At 36.1% G+C, this 23,709-nt stretch overlaps 1 protein-coding gene across 1 annotated transcript; it reads right to left on the reverse strand.

The window, feature by feature from the left end:
• Nucleotides 1–20,842: 20,842 nt before the first annotated feature.
• On the reverse strand, nt 20,843–22,553 carry LOC134279248 (uncharacterized). Its single transcript, XM_062761604.1, has 3 exons — nt 22,289–22,553; nt 21,301–22,007; nt 20,843–21,109 (listed from the first exon to the last, which is right to left on the reverse strand). Exons 1-3 carry the CDS (start codon nt 22,389–22,391, stop codon nt 21,002–21,004), a joined length of 918 nt encoding a protein of 305 aa, XP_062617588.1. The 5' UTR covers nt 22,392–22,553; the 3' UTR covers nt 20,843–21,001.
• Nucleotides 22,554–23,709: the final 1,156 nt, after the last annotated feature.

The following is a 23,709-nucleotide window of genomic DNA, read 5'->3' on the forward strand; positions in this document are numbered from 1 at the left end:
ACGGGATTTTACATTATTTTCCGATCATGTCAAGGAGCTTACAGCTTGTGTAACCGTTTGGCAGAGAATGCTTACTCCTCTATGGCACCCGGTCCCAACTCTGATGTTAAGAGGTCTGTGTTGGCTCAGCTTCTGATTTGTATTATTGGAATGGATCTTTGAGTTTGGATGCTGTTAGTTTTCTCCATACATTTCATTGTATATATATAATTATTTGCTTTCATTTACTTGTGCTGATAACTTCTAAAGCTCAAGATTATAAATAATGAGATAGTATTGACTTTTAACGTTGCTTTTGTTTATTTAGCAGTTCATCTATTAAATAAAAAAAAATTTAAAAATCGGAACAAATGAAATTCTGGCTTGTATTGACAGAAGTTTATTTGGCATCAATATAAGTGTAGCAAAGGATTTGCTGATTTTCGACTTAAATACTACACCGATGTAAGACTTGAATACACGTGACTTGAATACAATGATGTAAGACTTGAGTACACGTGACTTGAATACACTGATGTAAGACTTGAATACACGTGACTTGAACACACCGATGTAAGACTTGAATACACGTGACTTGAATACACCGATGTAAGACTTGAATACACTGATGTAAGACTTGAATACACTGATGTAAGACTGGAATACACGTGACTTGAACACACCAATGTAAGACTGGAATACACGTGACTTGAACACACCGATGTAAGACTTGAATACACGTGACTTGAATACACTGACTTAAGACTTGAATACACGTGACTTGAACACACTGATGTAAGACTTGAATACACGTGACTTGAATACATCGATGTAAGACTTGAATACACGTGACTTGAATACACCGATGTAAGACTTGAATACACGTGACTTGAACACACCGATGTAAGACTTGAATACACGTGACTTGAACACACCGATGTAAGACTTGAATACACTGATGTAAGACTTGAATACACTGATGTAAGACTTGAATACACGTGATTTGAATACACTGATGTAAGACTGGAATACACGTGACTTGAACACACCGATGTAAGACTTGAATACACGTGACTTGAATACACTGATGTAAGACTTGAATACACGTGACTTGAATACACTGATGTAAGACTGGAATACACGTGACATGAATACACCGATGTAAGACTTGAATACACGTGACTTGAACACACCGATGTAAGACTTGAATACACTGATGTAAGATTGGAATACACGTGACTTGAACACACCGATGTAAGACTTGAATACACGTGACTTGAACACACCGATGTAAGACTTGAATACACTGATGTAAGACTTGAACACACCGATGTAAGACTTGAATACACGTGACTTGAACACACCGATGTAAGACTTGAATACACGTGACTTGAATACACTGATGTAAGACTTGAATACACGTGACTTGAATACACTGATGTAAGACTTGAATACACGTGACTTGAACACACTGATGTAAGACTTGAATACACGTGACTTGAACACACCGATGCAAGACTTGAATACACGTGACTTGAATACACTGATGTAAGACTTGAATACACGTGACTTGAATACACTGATGTAAGACTTGAATACACGTGACTTGAATACACTGATGTAAGACTTGAATACACGTGACTTGAATACATCGATGTAAGACTGGAATACACGTAACTTGAATACATCGATGTAAGACTTGAATACACGTGACTTGAATACACTGATGTAAGACTTGAATACACGTGACTTGAATACACTGATGTAAGACTTGAATACACTGATGCAAGACTTGAATACACTGATGTAAGACTTGAATACACGTGACTTGAATATACTGATGTAAGACTTGAATTCACTGATGTAAGACTTGAATACACTGATGTAAGACTTGAATACACCGATGTAAGACTTGAATACACTGATGTAAGACTTGAATACACTGATGTAAGACTTGAATACACGTGACTTGAGTACACTGATGTAAGACTTGAATACACGTGACTTGAATACATCGATGTAAGACTTGAATACACGTGACTTGAATACACTGATGTAAGACTGGAATACACGTGACTTGAACACACCGATGTAAGACTTGAATACACGTGACTTGAATACACTGACGTAAGACTTGAATACACGTGACTTGAATACACTGATGTAAGACTTGAATACACGTGACTTGAACACACCGATGTAAGACTTGAATACACGTGACTTGAATACACTGATGTAAGACTTGAATACACGTGACTTGAGTACACTGATGTAAGACTTGAATACACGTGACTTGAATACATCGATGTAAGACTTGAATACACGTGACTTGAATACACTGATGTAAGACTTGAATACACGTGACTTGAATACATCGATGTAAGACTTGAATACACGTGACTTGAATACACTGATGTAAGACTTGAATACACGTGACTTGAATACACTGATGTAAGACTTGAATACACGTGACTTGAATACATCAATGTAAGACTTGAATACACGTGACTTGAATACACTGATGTAAGACTTGAATACACGTGACTTGAATACACTGATGTAAGACTTGAATACACGTGACTTGAATACACTGATGTAAGACTTGAATACACGTGACTTGAATATACTGATGTAAGACTTGAATTCACTGATGTAAGACTTGAATTCACTGATGTAAGACTTGAATTCACTGATGTAAGACTTGAATTCACTGATGTAAGACTTGAATTCACTGATGTAAGACTCGAATACATTGATGTAAGACTAGAACATAAGTGTAAAATATTTGATACATTCCCTACACAAAAACCACGAAATAAGACAGGATCACCCCATTGCTTCTACAATGTAACACATTCAACAATCGCCTCACTACCTCAATTATCTTCTGCCTCTACAATGTGAAACAGTCGACAATTATCCATTGCCTTTACAATGTGTCACAATCAACAATGATCTACTGCCTCTACAATGTGACACAATCGACAATTATCTTCTCATCTACAATGTGACACAATCAACAATAATCTACTGTCTCCACAATGTTTCACAATAAACAAACAATCAACCCACTGTCTCTATACAACGTGAGACAATCAACAATCACTTCAATGTCTCTATAATGTAACACAATCAACAATCACTTCAATGTCTCTATAATGTAACACAATCAACAATCACTTTAATGTCTCTATAATGTAACACAATCAACAATCACTTCAATGTCTCTATAATGTAACACAATCAACAATAATCTTACTGCCTCTACAATGTGACACAATTAGCAATCATCTCGAGTTTTGAATTGTCCTGAGATATGCGTCATGAAAAATTGTTAAAAGATTTAAAAGAAAGGTTTTCTATGCGTTTCCTAAATCTTATAACAAATAATTAAAAAATGCATGTAAGGGACAATGTGTATTCAGCTAAAGAGAACTATTGTAGATTTAATTTTGGTGATCCATTAAATTGGAAGATGAACCCATAGATATAGTTTCATTGACTAGATTTTTTTTTCATATTTACTAATTTAAACAATTGAGAGAATGTTAGCATAAACACTCTTAAAGTCAGAAGGAAGGAATATGAAGCAATATGAGCTGCATTTTTGAAAATTTTATTTTGCTGTTAAAATGTGTTATTGAGGACAGATGATACAAACAAAACATGGATGCCTGGATTGGTATATATTTTGTGGCCTAATTTCATTGAAAATGATGCAAATGATATATTTCTAGAGGATAAAGAAATTGTAAACCTTCTATGGTGTTCAAAAGTCTGGCTCTCTGACACCATCCTTATTAATCTATACAAATATTTTTCACTTCAAATCCTATTTTTGAGAAAATTTGAAAAAAAAATTAAAAACTACGCGGTAAAACTTGTTCATCTTATTATTAAAACATGACTCAAGTCGTTATTTTCAAATTATTTGACAAAAGTTAGTTTGTATCCTCTGCCCTTAAGATAAATTTCTATGTAACTAAAAACTTTATGATCAATTAGACTAAAATAAAACAGAAGAAAGAATTCTACATACAATCTAATATACTGTTTTATATATGAAATCATTATTTACAGGACGACAATAATGTAATTTTGATTCAATCAAAGCTTAGAAATAGTTCTTCCATCGCATATATGAACATATTGTAGTTTGTTTATGTTATATTTTCTGTCATTGAAATAGTTATTTACAATTTAAAAAAAAAAAAAAAAAAAAAAAAATCCGACATCAAGGTTGATTTGAACATATTTTATTGTAATATAATTACAAAGGGATTGAGCACAAGTTCTGAAAACTTATAACGCCCTCTCCCTATACATTTGAATTACATATTTATATTGTCACAGTTATACATGCTATATAAAGTATTCAGTATTTGCAAAAGTAAACAAATTGATGCATTTTGCATTATAAATATGTAAAAAGTTGAACAAATTCATATATTAATATAAAAGTTGTAGTACATACTGCTTTTAAAACGCTGCCCCTCCCCCGCCCCTGTCGTTCCCAAGGCCATGTTCGTAATGCATGTATCAAGTTATAATTGTTTTTATCAGAACAGCTCAAAAATAATATCACATTTAATATTTTGTCTACCTCTGATGAACAATGATATCTCTAGCTGCTTCCAATGATTTTTCGAATAATGACACTAATTAACACAGCTACGATTATTATACTTGTTGATTATTAATATTGATAAAAATGATATTTGCAATTTCATATTTACTTAGTTCTGAAAATATTTCCTACATTAGGAAATCATACGTTAAAATAAAATAAAAAAAAAAACAAGGAAATAGATAGATATGTTTCCTTTTGAGTTAAGAAATAAAAGAAGAAAATTCAATTGTATGACATTAATTTAGCCATATTTACGAATGGGATGAGAAAAAGGTAATTATTTAAAGCAATGTTCCACAAAAACAGCAACAGAAACAACGAAGCACACAATTATAAACAGTGAACATTGTATTTTTTTTTTAAGTTCAATATGGAAAATTCAGCAAACATTAATATTTTTGCAACAAATGAAAGATATCCAAGAGCAAACTACTTGCAAGTTTCCATAGGATTTCCAATTGCTGTTCTGAACCTCTGTGCAGTCTTGCTTCTCTATTGGTGCAGAACTGTAGCTCTCTGCTTGACAAAACTTGGACAGATAAAGCAGAGAGAGCTCTACAGATCCAGGCAGGTAAAAACCTTTGATTTACAATACCGGGTATAACTTCAGGCATTATTTCTTATATTTTATGTTTTCCCCAGCTTTATAAATGATATCAGATAATTAAATAATTAGCCATGCATTTGACTTCTATTCCCAAATACTTAGAGGACTGTTTCGGACCATTGAAAGGTAAAGAAAGTATCAATAAGGGAGTAAAAGGAGTAAAATATATGATAAATAAACGGATACCATACGTAAACAAGAGGCCCACGGGCCTTATAGGTCACCTGAGTATCATGTAACAACTTTCCAGCGATTGTATTTGGTTCATGTTTTAATCCAAAAGCCATAAAATTCACAAATTTTGAAGGAGGCACCATTGCTTATCAAAGGACAGATTTCAAAGCATTAATTTATTTTTAGTCAAAGTACCCCCCCCCCCCCGGTACCCCTGACCCAGCGGCCCTGAAATTATCTATTTTGAAAGAGGCCCCTTTTTTTCATTATAAGGCCAGCGTTTTTTTTTTATGTTCAGGTTTAGTTATGAACATGAGAATAAATTTTTTTTTTAAATATGTGTTAGGTAAATGTGTAGACATTGTTCTAAAATTTACTTGATGCCTAAAATTATAATTCCTATCATAAAACAGACAGGGAGAATTGGGGAGTAGGGTGAACATTTTTTCAATTAAGTGTAAAATAATTTTTCTGGCTGATACAAATGATACTACATGCCTGTATATACATGTATTTGTATATTCTTGCCTTTTAATAGTTGAATTTTTTTTTTATTTCTTCAGGTTATTGTTTATTTCTTCCTCAAATGGACTTAACTTCTCCCATAGTTTTATTCATTACATCTGATTCATAAGCAACCCTTTTCTGAAGAATGATGCTTAGACTGTAAGCTATAACAGAGTCCTAAACAATGTCGCTGGCAATATGCAATAGCTACCACGGGCAGTTTAAAACCTGGGGGAGGAAAATAATTTACAGACAGATACTTTTGAAACGAATACATAATTATCTCACCAGCATGTCATTGTCAAAGTCGTCAGCATTTTATTTGTCCTTTGAACGGGTGAAACGTTTGCAGAAGGATAAAACGTACGCTGAACTAGGACCTGAGGTCCCCTGCTCAGTTCACGACTATCGGGCCTGTTTACTCCGCTACAAAATGTAGTGCGTTGCATACGTAAAGTGAAAATAGAATAAATCGTAATACTGTGAAGCCTTTAAAGTGTAAAACAAACAACTTTTTAAAAGGAATAACCATCTGATGGGTATAAGAAAAGATAGAGGGGGTGGAGGGTGGGTGCTGAGCAACATTAACTGCAATTTTATGCGATATATGATATATTAGCGTTTAACATTTATGGATTACGTTAGGTGACCTGTGGTCTCCCCTATGATTTTATTCCATGTAACGTTATAGTACACATCAGTAGGGGACAACAGTAAGGAGGACCAGAGGTCACCTTATATTGTACAGCAGTAGGGGGACCAGAGGTCACCTTAAATTGTACATCAGTAGGGGGACCAGGAGTCACCTTATATTGCACATCAGTAGGGGGACCAGAGGTCACCTTATACTGTACATCAGTAGTGGACATCAGTAGGATAGCAGAAGTTACCTTTAATTCTACATTTGTAGGGGGACCAGAGGTCACCTTATACTGTACATCAGTTGGGGGACTAGAGATAACCTTATATTGTATATCAGTAGGGGTACCAGGAGTCACCTTACATCAGTTGGGGGACCAGAGGCAACCTTAAATTTTACATCATTAGGGGGACCAGGAGTCACTTTATATTGTACATCAGTTGGGGGACCAGAGGCAACCTTATATTGTACATCAGTAGGGGGACCTGTGGTCACCTTATATAGAACATCAGTAGGGGACCAGAGGACATCTAATATTATACTTTAAATCAATAGGGGGACCAGAGGGCACCTTATATTGTACATCAGTAGGGGGACCAGAGGTCACCTTATATATTGTTCATCAGTAGGGGACCTGTGGTCACCTTATATTGAACATCAGTAGGGGACACTTAATATTACACTTTACATCAATAGGGGGACCAGAGGTAACCCTGTTTTGTACATCAGTAGGGGGACCAGAGGTCATCTTATATTGTACATCAGTAGGGAGACCAGAACACGCCTTATATTACACTTTAGATCAATAAGGGGACCAGAGGACACCTTATATTGTACATCAGTAGGGGACATCAGTTGGGGGACTAGAGGTCACCTAATATTGTATATCAAAAGGGGGACCAGAGGTAACCTTATATTGTACATCAGTAGGGGGGCCAGAGGACACCATATATCGTACATTGGTATGGGGACTAGGGGTCACCTTATATTGTACATCAGTAGGGGACCCAGAGGACACCTTATATTTAACATCAGTAGGGGATTTCAGTAGGGGGACCAGAGGTCACCTTTTATTGTACATCAGTAGGGGACCTGTGGTCACCTTATATTGAACATCAATAGGGGACCTGAGGACACTTAATATTACACTTTACATCAATAGGGGGACCAAAGGTAACCCTGTATTGTACATCAGTAGGGGGACTAGAGGACACCTTATAATGTACATCAGTAGTGGAACCAGAGGGCACCTTATATTGTTCTTCAGTAGGGGGACCAGAGGACACCTTATATTGTACATCAGTAGGGGGACCAGACACCTAATATTACACTTTAGATCATTAGGGGAACCAGAGGGCACCTTATATTGTACATCAGTAGGGGGACTAGAGCTTACCTTATATTGTATATCAATAGGGGGACCAGAGGAAACCTTATATTGTACATCAATAGAGGGACCAGAGGTAACCTTATATTGTACATCAGTAGGGGGACCAGAGGACACCATATATCGTACATTGGTAGGGGGACTAGGGGTCACCTTATAATGTACATCAGTAGGGGGACTAGATGACACCTTATAATGTACATCAGTAGGGGGACCAGAGGGCACCTTATATTGTACACCAGTAGGGGGACCAGAGGACACTTTATATTGTACATCAGTAGGGGGACCAGACGACACCTAATATTACAATTTAGATCAATAGGGGGACCAGAGGTAACCTTTTATTGTACATCAGTAGGGGGACCAGAGGACACCATATATCGTACATTGGTAGGGGGACTAGGGGTCACCTTATATTGTACATCAGTAGTGGGACTAGATGACACCTTATAATGTACATCAGTAGGGGGACCAGAGAGCACCTTATATTGTACACCAGTAGGGGGACCAGAGGACACTTTATATTGTTCATCAGAAAGGGGGACCAGAGGACACCTAATATTACACTTTAGATCAATAGGGGGACCAGAGGTAACCTTGTATTGTACATCAGTAGGGGGACCAGAGGTCATCTTATATTGTGCATCAGTAGGGGGACCAGAACACACCTTATATTACACTTTAGATCAATAGGGGGACCAGAGGACACCTTATATTGTACATCAGTAGGGGGACTAGAGGTTACCTTATATTGTATATCATTAGGGGGACCAGAGGTAACCTTATATTGTACATCAGTAGGGGGGCCAGAGGACACCATATATCGTACATTGGTAGGGGGACTAGGGGTCACCTTATATTGTACATCAGTAGGGGGACATCAGTAGGGGACCCAGAGGACACCTTATATCTAACATCAGTAGGGGATTTCAGTAGGGGGACCAGAGGTCACCTTTTATTGTACATCAGTAGGGGACCTGTGGTCACCTTATATTGAACATCAGTAGGGGACCTGAGGACACTTAATATTACACTTTACATCAATAGGGGGACCAAAGGTAACCCTGTATTGTTCATCAGTAGGGGGACCAGAGGTCACCTTATATTGTACATCAGTAGGGGGACTAGAGGACACCTTATAATGTACATCAGTAGTGGAACCAGAGGGCACCTTATATTGTTCTTCAGTAGGGAGACCAGAGGACACCTTATATTGTAAATCAGTAGGGGGCCAGAGGACACCTAATATTACACTTTAGATCATTAGTGGGACCAGAGGGCACCTTATATTGTACATCAGTAGGGGGACTAGTGCTTACCTTATATTGTGTATCAATAGGGGGACCAGAGGTAACCTTATATTGTACATCAGTAAAGGGACCAGAGGACACCATATATCGTACATTGGTAGGGGGACTAGGGGTCACCTTATAATGTACATCAGTAGGGGGACTAGATGACACCTTATAATGTACATCAGTAGGGGGACCAGAGGGCACCTTATATTGTACACCAGTAGGGGGACCAGAGGACACTTTATATTGTACATCAGTAGGGGGACCAGAGGACACCTTATATTACACTTTAGATCAATAAGGGGACCAGAGAGCACCTTATAGTAGGGGACATCAGTAGGGGAACTAGAGGTCACCTTTTATTATATATATAAATAGGTGGACCAGAGGTAACCTTATATTATATATCAGTAGGGGGACCAGAGGACACCATATATCGTACATTGGTAGGGGGACTAGGGGTCACCTTATATTGTACATCAGTAGGGGTACTAGAAGACACCTTAATATGTACATCAGTAGGGGGACCCGAGGGCACCTTATATTGTACATCAGTAGGGGGACCATAGGACACCTTATATTGTACATCAGTTGTTGACCCAGGGGACATCTTTTATTGTACACCAGTAGGGAGACCTGGGGACATCTTATATTGTACATGAGTAGGGGGACCAGGGGTTACCTTATATTGTACATTAGTAGGGAGACCAGAGGACACCTTATATTATCCATCAGCAGGGGGACCAGGGTCATCTTATATTGTACATCAGTAGGGGGACCATAGGACTTTTTATATTGTACAACAGCAGGGTGACCAGGGTACATCTTGTTCATAAGTTGGGGACATCAGTAGGGGGACCAGAGGGCACCTTATATTATTCATCAGTAGGGGGACCAGGGGTTTCTTATTTTGTACACCAGTAGGGTGACCAGAGGTCATCTTATATTGTACATCAGTAGGGGTAACAGAGGTCACCTCATATTGTACATAAGTAGGCAACATCAGTAGAGGGACCAGGGGTCACCTTATATTTTACAAAAGTAGGGTCACCTTATATAGTACAACAGTAGAGGGCCAGGGGTTACCTTATATTGTACAACATTACGAGGACGAAAGGACACCTTATATTGTACATCAGTAGGAGATAGCAGTAGGGGGACCAGAGGTCACCTTTTATTGTACATCAGTAGGGAGACAGAGCCTTCAGTTCAGTTTTAACGTTCGTTACTGGGTGGACCAGAAGTAAACTAATATTGTAAAACAAGAAGTTGACCAAAATTCACCTTATATGTTATTTCATTATGGAGACTTATGGTCATCTTTATATTGTACAACAGAAAGGGGACCATAGGTCACCTTATACTGTACAAAAGCAGACGTCAGATTATATTGTACATCATAAGGGGAAACGGAGGTCACCTTATACATCAATGGGGGGTCAAAGGTCACCCTATGTTGTAGATCATTATGAGGACCTTAGGTCACTCTATATTTTACATCACCAGAGGTCACCTTGTATTGTACATAAATAAGGAGACCAGTGGTCCCCTTTGTTGTACATTTTTAAAGAAATCAGACATAAAAAATATTATATGAATGCAGAGAGATAAAGCATCAACGATTCTAGACTCGTCTTAACCAACAGACACCTAAAAAGAAAACAAGGGCGAACCAGTGAGTACAGATAAAATGCATATTAACGAGATGCTAGACGTTCACTTAAGAACACGACAAGAGACCTATGGATCTTATAGGTCATTTGAACATCTTGTAAAACTTAAAAACTTTCATTTCAAATAAGCGATAATAATTAGCAATAATTAGTAGTGCTCATTGACCACAAAAACCCTCATCCTGAGGTCATACATTTCACAATTTTGAAAAAAGGACCATTGTGCATAAAAAAATTGGTTTATACCAAAGAACAAATTTCAAGGCATTAATTCAATTACAGTATTGTCTACAAATGACATGGTACCCATGAGCCAGGGGCCTTGAAATTTATAATTCTGGAAGACACTCCCTTGCTTATCATAACTATATGTAGTTACTTTAATCAATATCCAGGAGCAGAGAGGAAGATTTTTTTAAGGAATTAAGGAGGATGGGGGACAACAAATTAACCATCAGTTTATCAGTTTTAACTTATTTTTTTAGATACGGTATCATAAGCTGTCAAATATCATTTGGCAAAGAAAAAATTAATACATTTTAGGTTTTAAAATTTGATCATTTTTGTATATCTTTATGTGGAGCTCTTCTTTTAAAGGAGATCAAAATAGTCTGAAAATGGCTGCCACCCCTCAGCCTCTTTAATGAATATAAACTTTACAGTTTATATAGCCCCAGCGTAACACCGGAACCCCTGACCTTTGGGTCACAAATTTCAAAACTTTGGAGAGAATACCCTTCCTCATCACAACTTTGCATGTAGTTAATTTGTTTAATATCCAGGGGCAGAGGGAAATATTTTCAAAAAATAAATGCATTTCATAATTATTATCATTGTCCTTATGGGTATTTCCTGTGTGAACAGAGCGGTGGATCTGTGTGTTTTTTATGTCACGTGACATGTTCATATAAATAGCAGGTGCGTGCTTAAAAAGTTACTCTACCGCTCGTACAGAACGTGTAAGGAATGGAAACCAGTAAATTAGGCACACACTCACATATATGTATGTATATAAGTAATGATTAAAAATAACGTGTGTTGAAATGAATACAAATGTGTTAAATTTGTAATAAACGTTCTGACGAGCAGCATTCCATACATATGAGTTGATTATTCTTTCAATACAGAATAAAAAGTATAATTAATTTATATTCGGACAGACGAAGTGAGAGAGATTATAAATTAATATAAATTTTATAGCCCTGTCCTAACCCCTGGGCCCCTGACCCTGGGACAATGAATTTCACAATTTTGGTATGGAGTCAATGCTTATAATAATTATGCCAACAGTACATAGGCAATACCCAGTGACCATGGAAAAACGTCGACGGGAGCTCATACCAATCATGCGCCAACTACGTAGCGAGGGGGCGCACGTCAAACTTGTGCGCGATAAGTTAATTGTGAACGGTCGGCAGTATGACCCGGACAATCATAGCTACATGTACTCAGAGGGAGAAGACTGGGACACGAACGATCCTATGGACTATGATATAAACGCAAATAATCACCAGAGCCACGCTACATCGCAGGGCACTGCAATGGGTTGCAGATAGGAGTGCGTGGCCGCCACAGCCGAGCAGCGCGACGTTCCTCATCGTGAGTGCGGCCGCAGCAATCGGGTGACTGTTCAACTAAGTAGAGGTAGAGAGGTCAGTGACTTCACTTCTAACCTTTCATTCATAGTTTGGAATGTAAATAAAGGTATTAGACAAAAGCTGAAAGATAAGGAGTTTGTAAATATTGTAAATAAATATGATATTATAGTTCTTTTAGAATGCTGGATCTGTGCAGGTGATGAATTGTGTATTTACTTAGATGAGTACAGTTGTTACACTTTCCCTAGAAATTGTGGTAGAGGGGGAGGAATTGTAATTTTTTATAGAAACGTGCCCAGTATCAGTGTTAATATTATAGAATGTTTTTGTAATACTGTTATCTGGCTAGAAATTAGAAAAGATTCGAGTGTAAATGAAAAGCCTATTTATTTAGCTTCTTGCTACATACCACCAGAAAAAAGTACTTTTTATAAAAAAGAAGATGTAGATATTTTTCAGTATTTAGAAGAATCAATTTGCAGATTTGCTAGCAAGGGAAAAATTTATTTAACAGGAGATTTAAATGCTAGATGTGGTAATTTAGAAGATTTTATAAGGAACGATATGATAAATAAATCGGTGACAGATACTATGCAAGTTTTTACTGATTACGATTTAGATACAAACGAGTCTACAAGGAACAACAGTGATAGTTTTGTGAATAATTTTGGTAGAAAATTGATAGATTTGTGTAAAACCACTGGTATGCGAATTATCAATGGAAGACATAAAAATGATCAACATGGGGGTATCACTTTTTATGGTGCAAATGGTATGAGTACTATAGATTATCTAATAACAAAGAGTGAAAACGCTAGTAATATTGTAGATTTTACTTTAGGAGATTTTTCTGTTTTTTCAGACCACGCACCAATTATTTTTTCTATAGGTGGTGCATTTAAAGAAAGTGAGGTTGTTTGTGGTCAAGAGCAATCAGGTAGAACGGTTTTCAAATCAGTAAAATGGGTGGAAGAAAATGTAACGCAGATAAATACTACTCTCAGCGATAATTATGACTTGCTTTCTGATTGTCTGATTCATTCGTTTGATAGCACAGAAGAAGTAAATCAGTGTGTTGAAAATTTTAGTAAAACATTATGTGATTTAATTCTACCATACTGTAAAATTATACAGAGTAATAGATCTATTAATATGAATAGAAATATTAATTCAAAACATACTGAAGATAAACCATGGTTTAATGAAGAGTGTAAGACAAAGTACATAGAATATGAGACATCTCTAAACCATTTCAATAAACAGAAATCTACTGATAATAGGTTATTATTAGTTAATAAAAAAGCGGCTTACAAGAAAGTTATGAAAAAATGTAGACACAATTATGAGAGACATCAAGGTAATAAAATCGAGTATATTCGGAAGTATAACCCCAAAAAATTTTACAAATTGTTTGAACGTAAGAAAGGCCAAGTAAGTTCAGATTTATCGGCTAAAGATTTCTTAGAACATTTCAAAACCTTGCTTGAATGTAATACAGAAAACAATACGAATAATGAATTTAATTACGTAGAGACACAATCATCAGTATACTGTGAATTAGATCAGGAAATTACGGAACAAGAAATTGAATATGCTATTGATAAATTAAAACATGATAAAAGTAATGCAGAAGATTGCATGATTAACGAATTCTTCATTCATTGTAAACAAATACTCATGCCTATTTTATGCATGTTGTTTAATAAAATCTTTACGTCAGGCCATTATCCAGAGAGTTGGGCTACTGGGTGTATAGTGCCAGTTTTTAAGAAAGGGGATAGTAATAATCCTAATAATTATAGGGGAATTACACTTGTTAGTTGCATGGCTAAATTATTTACAAGCATATTAAATAATAGACTGATGAATTGGGATAAAGAGTATAATATAACTACAGACGCGCAATTTGGATTTAAGTCAGGTGCAAGTACCATTGATGCAATATTTGTTCTACAGACATTAGTTAACAAATTCTTAAGGAAAAAAAGAAAACTTTATTGTTGTTTTGTAGATTATCAAAAAGCCTTCGATTATATCAACAGAATTAACCTGTGGCTTAAAATTAGTACTCAGGGTATTCAAGGGAAATTATTTGGTATTATTAAATCTTTATATGATAATATTAAGGCATGTGTAAAATATAACGGTTTACTTACAGAGTATTACAAAATTACATCTGGTGTATTACAAGGTGAAATTTTATCACCATTATTATTTTCTATGTATTTGAATGACTTTGAACGTCACTTTATTACAAATAATTGTCCATCAATCGAACTGCAGATGATAAATATATTTTTACTGATGTATGCAGATGATACTGTTTTGATATCTGACTCATCTGAAGGTTTACAAAGAATGTTGGATGCATTATATACATACACAACGGAGTGGAATCTAACTGTTAATGTTGAAAAAACAAAAATATTGATTTTTCGCAATAGTCGTAAAATACTGGAAAATGAACGTTGGATATACAACGGTTGCAAAGTTGAAGTTGTTAATCAGTTTAATTATCTAGGTATGTTATTTAATTATAATGGAAAATTTACTGAAACACAGAAACATTTTTCATGTCAAGGTAAAAAAACTATGTACGGTGTAAATAGTAAGATCAGGGATTTGCATTTTAACGTAGAAACACAATTAGCTGTATTCGATACTTATGTTAACAGTGTTATGAGTTATGGAGCTGAAGTATGGGGATTTCACAAGGGTCAAGACATAGAAAATGTTCACTTAAATTATTGTAAAAGAGTCTTAAAGGTCAGACAAAGCACTAGTAATGATGCAGTTTATTGTGAATCAGGTAGATTTCCACTTACTTGAAAGGAAAAAGAAAATTTTGAAATACTGGGTGAAATTAAAAAACAGTGACAATTGTATATTACAAGCATGTTATCAAGATATGATTGAAAATAATGATGAATGGATTGTAAACATTAAGAAGGAATTCCAAAGGCTTGGTTTAGCTGACATGTATAATAGTGATTGTATTGATAATAATACTCTGAACATTATATTTCAAAGATTGTATGACTGTTATAAACAAGAAATTATGGCAAGAATTTGTAATTCTCCTAAATATTTTCTATTTCAACATTTAGTGGATAATGTTGCTTTACAGAATTATTTAAGAAAACCATTGCATTCTAAGTATAGAATACCTATCAGTCGTTTAAGGCTATCAGCCCATGATTTAAGAATAGAAAGGGGAAGGTATAGTAATATCGAAAGAAAAGATAGAAAGTGTGAAATATGTATGTCAGGTGAGATAGAGGACGAATTTCATTTTGTATTAAAATGTCCTCGATATGAAGAACTTAGAAATAAATATATTAAGTGTTATTATTTTAAAAAACCATCAGTATTTAAATTAGTACAGCTATTGAGTTCTACAAATACTAAAGAACTATGTAACCTGGGCAAATTTTTGTATTTTTCTTATCAATTAAGAAATGATGTTCTAAATAATAATTAAATGATATTGTTATGCAATTAATACATGTATATTGTGTAGCCTGTACAAATCTTATGTATGAATATTGTATACCCATGAGATGTAATGTCTCCGGTTCAAATAAAATACAAATAAAATACAAATACAAACAGTTCGACGGCTTGATGTTAATGAGTAAAGAAGATTTTTAAAGATTTCATCAATTGTAGTAATTACGCCCAAACATTCTTGCCTTAGGGGGTGGAGGGCAGGGACCATGAATTCAAAAAAAATTTCCCTTTCACCCATAGATGCTTTATGCCAAAATTGGTTGTAAATGGTTGAGGGATTACAGAGAAAAGCTGAAAATGTTCAAATGTTAACGCACAATGCACAGCGCACGACGCCAGAAAAAAAAACTGATAGCAATAAGTCACATGCGTTGATTCAGGTGACCAAATAAGGAGTCCTTTGGTCTCAATATTTATGTAAAATATTAGGTGTCTTCTGGTCTCCCTGTTGACTTACAATATAATATTATAAGATGACCTCTGGTCTTCTTATTGATGTAAAATATAAAGTGTCTTCCGGTTTTTTCATTGTCGTTCAAAATAGTGTTATCATTAGTTTTTAATGATGTACAATATAATGTGACCTCTTGTCCCCCTACTGATGTACAAATTACGAGGGCTGTTCAATAAATAATGTCCTGAACTGTATGACATACAATACTAAGGTTGAATTTATAACAATTGATGTGACTACTTTTCATCACATAGTTTAATTGTGAGAAGCTGGAAAACAAGGGTATTCGAGACACTGCATTAAAAGAGAATTGTAGAGAATCAGTAAACTAAAGTAAAAATAAACCGTCCATTAAAGCTGCTGTAAAATTTGTTAAGAATCCCAAAGAAATAATCACTGAAATATGTAAAAATTTACTGCAATCAATGTTTGTTTTATAGACAATTGAGCAGGTGGATTTCACTGATAAAATGTATATAATGGGCATCAAAAATGAATACCTTACTTGCAAACAAACATTAAACAAATAATGTACTGTTTGCCAAATTTTAACAAATAATCACTGATGGTGTATGATTGACTATACGACACATAGCAAAGAATGGAGGCGTACAAGGCAAGGACAATTCCGCGCTCTGAAAAAAAATATTTCTCAATTCGAAAAGTAGTATTTTTTCAAAATTTTATGGTTTATATCATCTTTTACATATCAAATTCTTTATTTCATTGTTTTAATAATTTATGAATAATTTATTTTTTATTCATGTTTTTATGACATTTGAAAACAAAAAAAAAAAAAAAGAAAAAGAAAAAGCTACATGTATGATTCGAACTCTCATATTAGCTCAGGTTTAGTCCAAGACCAACCGCTTTAACCACTACCGGTACGCTACGAAGTATATGCACTACTGACGTCTTTCAGTGTGATTTCAATGGACGGGTTTGTAACATTTCATCATTTAAGCGTTCGCGAAGAATGGAGACTTGACCCATTCATGCTCAAAATTCGTTTTTATAGCTCTATTAAACCCATTTTCCACTAAATATGCTTAACTGTCAACTTTTAAATAAATATAATCAAATGATAAGTCGTTCAGAAAAATAAAATGATAAAATATTTTGAAGATGACATTACTGAGAACATGATTTTAGAAAAATATAGCTTTTTTGTGGATTTTGAAAATTGAAAAACATTTTGTCTCAGAGCGGGGGATTGTACACGCCTTATACGACCTCTTTCAAAATACACATCATTTCGGGAGTAGTTCACACTGTTTTAAAAACGTTTGTCAGAAAAAAAAGCTTATTACTCAAAAGTAACCCTTAAAAAAATGAATATCAGTAATTGTAGTTATCCACGTTTATTTGAATTTCAAACAGATAATGAAACTTGAATCTGTTGCTTAAAACCCTCAAAACAAATTTACAATAAGATGTACTTGACAAAAAAAGCAAAGGTCTAAGAAGAGCAGAGAATTGCAAGAGCACAAGGATAGATTTATAGGCAATTTTCTTAAATATTAGTGGTCCTATTGTTCAGATTCGTATTCGGGGATGCAGTTTAATTTCTGGAGGAATCTAGAAAGCAATTTATTGGCAAAAAATCAAAAGGTTAATGAGAATAAGGAATCCACAACATAAGATTTTTTCCATGACAGCGTCCATACCCTTGGGGTCTTGGGGATAAACAAAAGTTAATGTTCATTCACGTTAACAATATTCGCCAGATCTTTTGCCTTTTGACTTGTTCCATTTGCCAAACTTGAGAAAACGCCTTTCAGAAGGAAGAAACAAGTCTAGGAAATCATAGGATCTGCAATAATCCAGTATACAAAGGTTCATACCAGAAAATGAGTTCGAAAAACAATTGAAAATGAATCAGAAATTGGATAAAAATGTTACTTACATGTGTTTTAATGAAAAGATAATTTAGGTTAAATCATTATAACTTAATTATTGAAAAGCGACTTTTGTTTCTTTCCGAGCACCGAAGACATTATTAAACAACCCTTGTATAAGGTGACCTACCGATGTACAATATCAGGTGTCCTCTGGTCCCCCTACTGATGTACAATATGAGGTGACCTCTGGTCCCCCTTCTGATGTTAGATATAAGGTGACCTCTGGTCCCCCTTCTGTTGTTAGATATAAGGTGACCTCTGGTCCCCCTTACTGATGAACAATATAAGGTAGCCTCTCGTCCCCCTACCGATGCACAATATAAGGTGACCTCTGGTCCCCCTTCTGATGTACAATATAAGGTGACCCTTGGTCCCCCTTACTGATGTACAACATAAGGTGACCTCTGGTCATCCTACTGATGTTAAATATAAGGTGACCTCTGGTCCCCTTACTTATGTATAATATAAGGTGTCCCCCTACTTATGTACAATATAAGCTGACCTCTGGTCCTTCTGCTGATGAACAATATAAGATGACCTCTGGTCCTACTACTGATATACAATATTAGGTGTCCTCTGGTCCCCTTATTGATGTTCAATATAAGGTGACCTCTGATCCCTCTACTTATGTACAGTAAAATATTAGGTGACTACTAGTCTCCGTGCTCATGAAAAATATCGGGAGCCCTCTGGTCCCCGTACTGATGCACAATATAAGGTGTCCTCTGGTCACCCAACTGATGTACAATATAAGGTGAACCCTCGTACAACTGCTAATGATCAATATGAAGTGACCTCTCATCCCCTTACTGATGTACAATATAAGGTGACCTCTAGTCCCCCTTCTGGTGTTAAATATAAGGTGACCTCAGGTCCCCCTTTTGATGTACAATAAAAAGTGGTCTCTGGTCCCCCTACTGATGTACAATATAAGATGACCTCTGGTCCCCATTCTGATTTTAAATATAAGGTGACCTCTGGTCCCCCTTTTGATGTACATTATAAAGTGGTCTCTGGTCCCCCTACTGATGTACAATATAAGATGACCTCTGGTCTCCCTCTGATTTTAAATATAAGGTGACCCCTGGTCCCCCTGCTGATATACAATATAAAGTGGCCTCTGGTCCCTCTACTGATGTACAATATAAGGTGACCTCTGGTCCCCCTTCTGATGTTAGATATAAGGTGACCTCTGGTCCCCCTTCTGATGTTAGATATAAGGTGACCTGTGGTCCCCCTTCTGTTGTTAGATATAAGGTGACCTCTGGTCCCCCTTACTGATGAACAATATAAGGTAGCCTCTGGTCCCCCTACCGATGTACAATATAAGATGACCTCTGGTCCCCCTTCTGATGTACAATATAAGGTGACCGTTGGTCCCTCTTACTGATGTACAACATAAGGTGACCTCTGGTCATCCTACTGATGTTAAATATAAGGTGACCTCTGGTCCCCTTACTTATGTATAATATAAGGTGACCTCTGGTCCCCCTACTTATGTACAATATAAGCTGACCTCTGGTCCTTCTGCTGATGAACAATATAAGATGACCTCTGGTCCTACTACTGATGTACAATATTAGGTGTCCTCTGGTCCCCTTATTGATGTTCAATATAAGGTGACCTCTGATCCCTCTACTGATGTACAGCAAAATATTAGGTGACTACTAGTCTCCGTACTCATGAAAAATATCGGGTGCCCTCTGGTCCCCGTACTGATGCACAATATAAGGTGTCCTCTGGTCACCCAACTGATGTACAATATAAGGTGAACCCTGGTACAACTGCTAATTATCAATATGAAGTGACCTCTCATCCCCTTACTGATGTACAATATAAGGTGACCTCTAGTCCCCTTTCTGGTGTTTAATATAAGGTGTCCTCTGGTCCCGCTACAGATGTATAGTACAAGATTAGATGACCACTATTCCCCGTACAATATAAAATGACGTCTGGTCATCCTTCTGATGTTAAATATAAGGTGACCTCTGGTCCCCTACTGATGTACAATAAAAGGTGACCTAAGGTACCCCTGCTGATGTACATATGTAACTTCTGGTCACCCTTCTGATGTTTAATCTAAGGTGACCTCTGGTCCCCCTACTTATGTACAATATAAAGTGACCTCTGGTTCCCTCAACTGATATTCAATATAAGGTGAACTCTGTTTCTCCTACTGATGTACAATATAAGGTGACCTCTGGTTCCCCTACTGATATACAATATAACTATAACAAAACGAAAATAAATTTTCTTTTCTAGACTTTATTGAAAATAAATCATAAATAATATAAACAGTATTTATTTTAATCACTATCTTCTTTCAATCACAATTATTTTCACTTTAATCACAAATTACGGCACGTTTTCCTTCTTCACTGTCCGTTGTAGATCTGTCCACACTTCTTCAGTAGTCGGCTGGCGCTGATGGATCCATCGTTGTAGTTGTCCCAAAGTTGGTTGATGTGGCACTGTAGAAGTCTTGTAGTCTTTTCTTTTCCTTGGCATGAGGACGTAAATCCCTGGAAGCTGTTTCATGTCGTCTCCGGATCTGGCAAAGAAGTGGATGGATAGCAGCTGCACAAAAGGCTTGGAAACGATCTTGAAAGTTCCTTCGATGTACCACGTCTTTGCTGAAGCAATGTGTTACAGTTGTTGATCTGATGCAAAGATGAGGTGTCGATGATCTCCAACAGTGATGTCTCCTCTGTAGAAATCCGACGAAGTGTGGCGCTCCAGGAATTCCAAATCAATCTAAAAAAAGAAGAAAAAATGTATTATTCTGAAATTTTAACATTAATCTTCTACATTGTACTTATTATTTATGTATCAATTAATTCTATCATGTGGAATTATTTCTAAATCTTAAAAAAATAACGCAAATTTTTAGGTATATGAAAAAGTATTAAAATAAATAAATAATAAATTTTAAAATAAATTCATACCTCGAAGTTCATGTCCTTGGGTTCCTCTGGTCGATCAGCTTGTCGGCGTCTGTTGGCTGTCCTCACGGCATTGCTGAACTTTGGACGAGCGAATTCCGGTTCCCTTGGATCTGCCATCTCCTCTATCACTCTCTCCACGATAGTTGGTGCCGGTACAAACAGGTCGTCTTTTGCTGTCTCGATGATTCTCTGCGTCATCTGCACTGCCGTCAGTATCCCGGGTTTGGAGGCGTGGGTGTGCTCTTTACTGTTGGTGATGAAGGTGTCCCCTTGTTGATGAACGGTGGCTGAACATGATGTCTTGCTGTTCCTTACGCTGCAGCGCCAGAGGATGGATCCGCTTTTGTTCTCCTTCTTCACCACATAAGAAAATCCATCACTAGACACAAGTTTCCTCTTCCCGCGTTGTGAAGTATTCTCGGTGACTTGGAAGGTGACGACGGCTTCTGTGGTAGAAAGTTCCTGGGGTGAAGTCTGGTCGTTGAGTGATTCCTCCTCTGGATGGTGTGGCTCGGCGTGGGGAACGATGGGGATGTTGATGGATTCCTCAACTATGCGGGTGCTCTCGGCGTCTGGGAGAAGACGTGAGGGGAGCTCGCTGGTGGTGGTGACCTCGGAGTAGGGAACTGTGGGCTCTACACACTCGACACACTGAAACACAACTTGTCCTTGGCTTCTCATCCGCCGATACTCCTCACGTGAGATGCCTGAAAAAGAAATATGTTTTAGATTAAAGTCATCAATTTATGCGGTCATTATGCCTATGACATTCCGTTTAAAAGAGGAGAAGATACAATTAAAATAATTTGTTTTCTATGAAATTATTTATTTTTATATAATATTATATTTTTTTCTAATCTCAATTACATATTTGCATTTATACGGCTATTAGGCCTATGAAATTGCACTTAAAAAAGATGAGAATATACGATGAATATAATGTTTTTAATATTTAATTATTTTTATGTAAAATGACATTTTTTCTAACCTGAGTTACATGTCCTATGTTGTTTTCCGTGGCAGGAAATGCAACATAGGACCTCTTGACGTTGTCGGAGATGAAGATTGCATACAATGCACAAGTCAGCCATGATTGAAACTGATGATAAATTCAAGTCATTTCTTCCTTATATAGGGACCATGTCAAATTATTTAATTTGTTTCCAACGCAAGCTTTCTTGAATTCTTCATCACTTTTAAGTTGCTTCGGAGCTTGGATACGCCAATTTTTTTATCATCTGTATATACGTAATTTTCTAGGCTTGCATGCTCTAATTCTTCATTACCTTAAAGCTGCTTCGGAGCTTGGACAAGCCCATTTTTGACCAACTAAATATACGTAATTTTCGGGGCTTGGTTGTCCTAATTAATCATCACTTTGAAGTTCCAATTTTTTTATAAACGAAATACACGTAATTTTCGGGGCTTGTATGTCCTAATTAATCATTACTTTGAAGTTTCAAATTATACTTGTGAGCTTGGGGATTTCATTAAAATTCTGTGTGATGTTTTCATTATAGTTTTCATAAGTTTCCTAAAAGCCGTCGTTGATGGAATTCATTAATGTATCATTGAATAATTACAATTGTTCAAGACTTAGAACATTGTACTTGATTTACCCAGACATATTCTACAAATATAAATTTTAAACAATATGATAAATCAAAATGCGTTTATTTTCTCTATTTCACAAGAAAAAAAATAAGGAAATAATATATATCTTATACTTACACCGTGTTTACTTTATATATGAGTAAAAAAAAAAAAACAAACAACAACATATACAATCGTAAATATTAATTTTATTTAATTTATAATACACATTAATTATAAATCTGCATTTAAATATATTTTATTGAATAAAATATGTTGTTTTTTCCTTGTAATACACAAGAAAAAATAATGGGGGCGAGTTGTCTCTGCAATGGGGGCGAGCTGTCTTGAGTGGGGGCGAGTTGTCCTAAATTGGGGGCGAGTTGTCTTTACAGGTGTTGGGGGCGAGTTGTCTTGGGGGCGAGTTGTCCTGATTCCCTACTGATGTACTGTTGTGAGGTTTGTTGTATTTGTATTATTTCATCATGTATATTATTAGTAACATTAAGTTTCTTGAACATTCCAGAGTGGTCAACATGTTCGGTCATTTTTCTAGAACATTCTTGAACTTTGTGCATGTCCAGAACTTTCCAGTAATATCATGTATTTACAATTTCTAGAATATTCTAGATTTATATTACTGTATAAATACCCTGTCAATTCGATGCAGAGAGAGAATTGTCGTATAAGCATCATTGAGGTATTACTGGGATATAATTTCACTGGGACATTGTGTGCAGCAACGGACACTCTGATGTATGTATTTTTAGATTTTTGCTAAGTTTGTACTTAATGATTTGTATATTACTGTAAATA

The sequence above is a fragment of the Saccostrea cucullata genome, unplaced genomic scaffold, assembly GCF_032062105.1.
Source record: "Saccostrea cucullata isolate Sc308-1 unplaced genomic scaffold, CSIRO_AGI_Scuc_v1 ctg1592, whole genome shotgun sequence".
NCBI lineage: Eukaryota > Metazoa > Mollusca > Bivalvia > Ostreida > Ostreidae > Saccostrea > Saccostrea cuccullata.

What these genes read in the sequence shown, in the direction of transcription:
- LOC134279248 (XM_062761604.1), bottom strand. Translation starts at nt 22,391, where the DNA reads ATGGCTGACTTGTGCATTGTATGCAATCTTCATCTCCGACAACGTCAA. An exon ending in ACATAGGACATGTAACTCAG is followed by an intron (nt 22,008 to 22,288) that starts GTTAGAAAAAAT and finishes TTTCTTTTTCAG; the next exon opens with GCATCTCACGTGAGGAGTAT. An exon ending in CCAAGGACATGAACTTCGAG is followed by an intron (nt 21,110 to 21,300) that starts GTATGAATTTAT and finishes TTCTTTTTTTAG; the next exon opens with ATTGATTTGGAATTCCTGGA.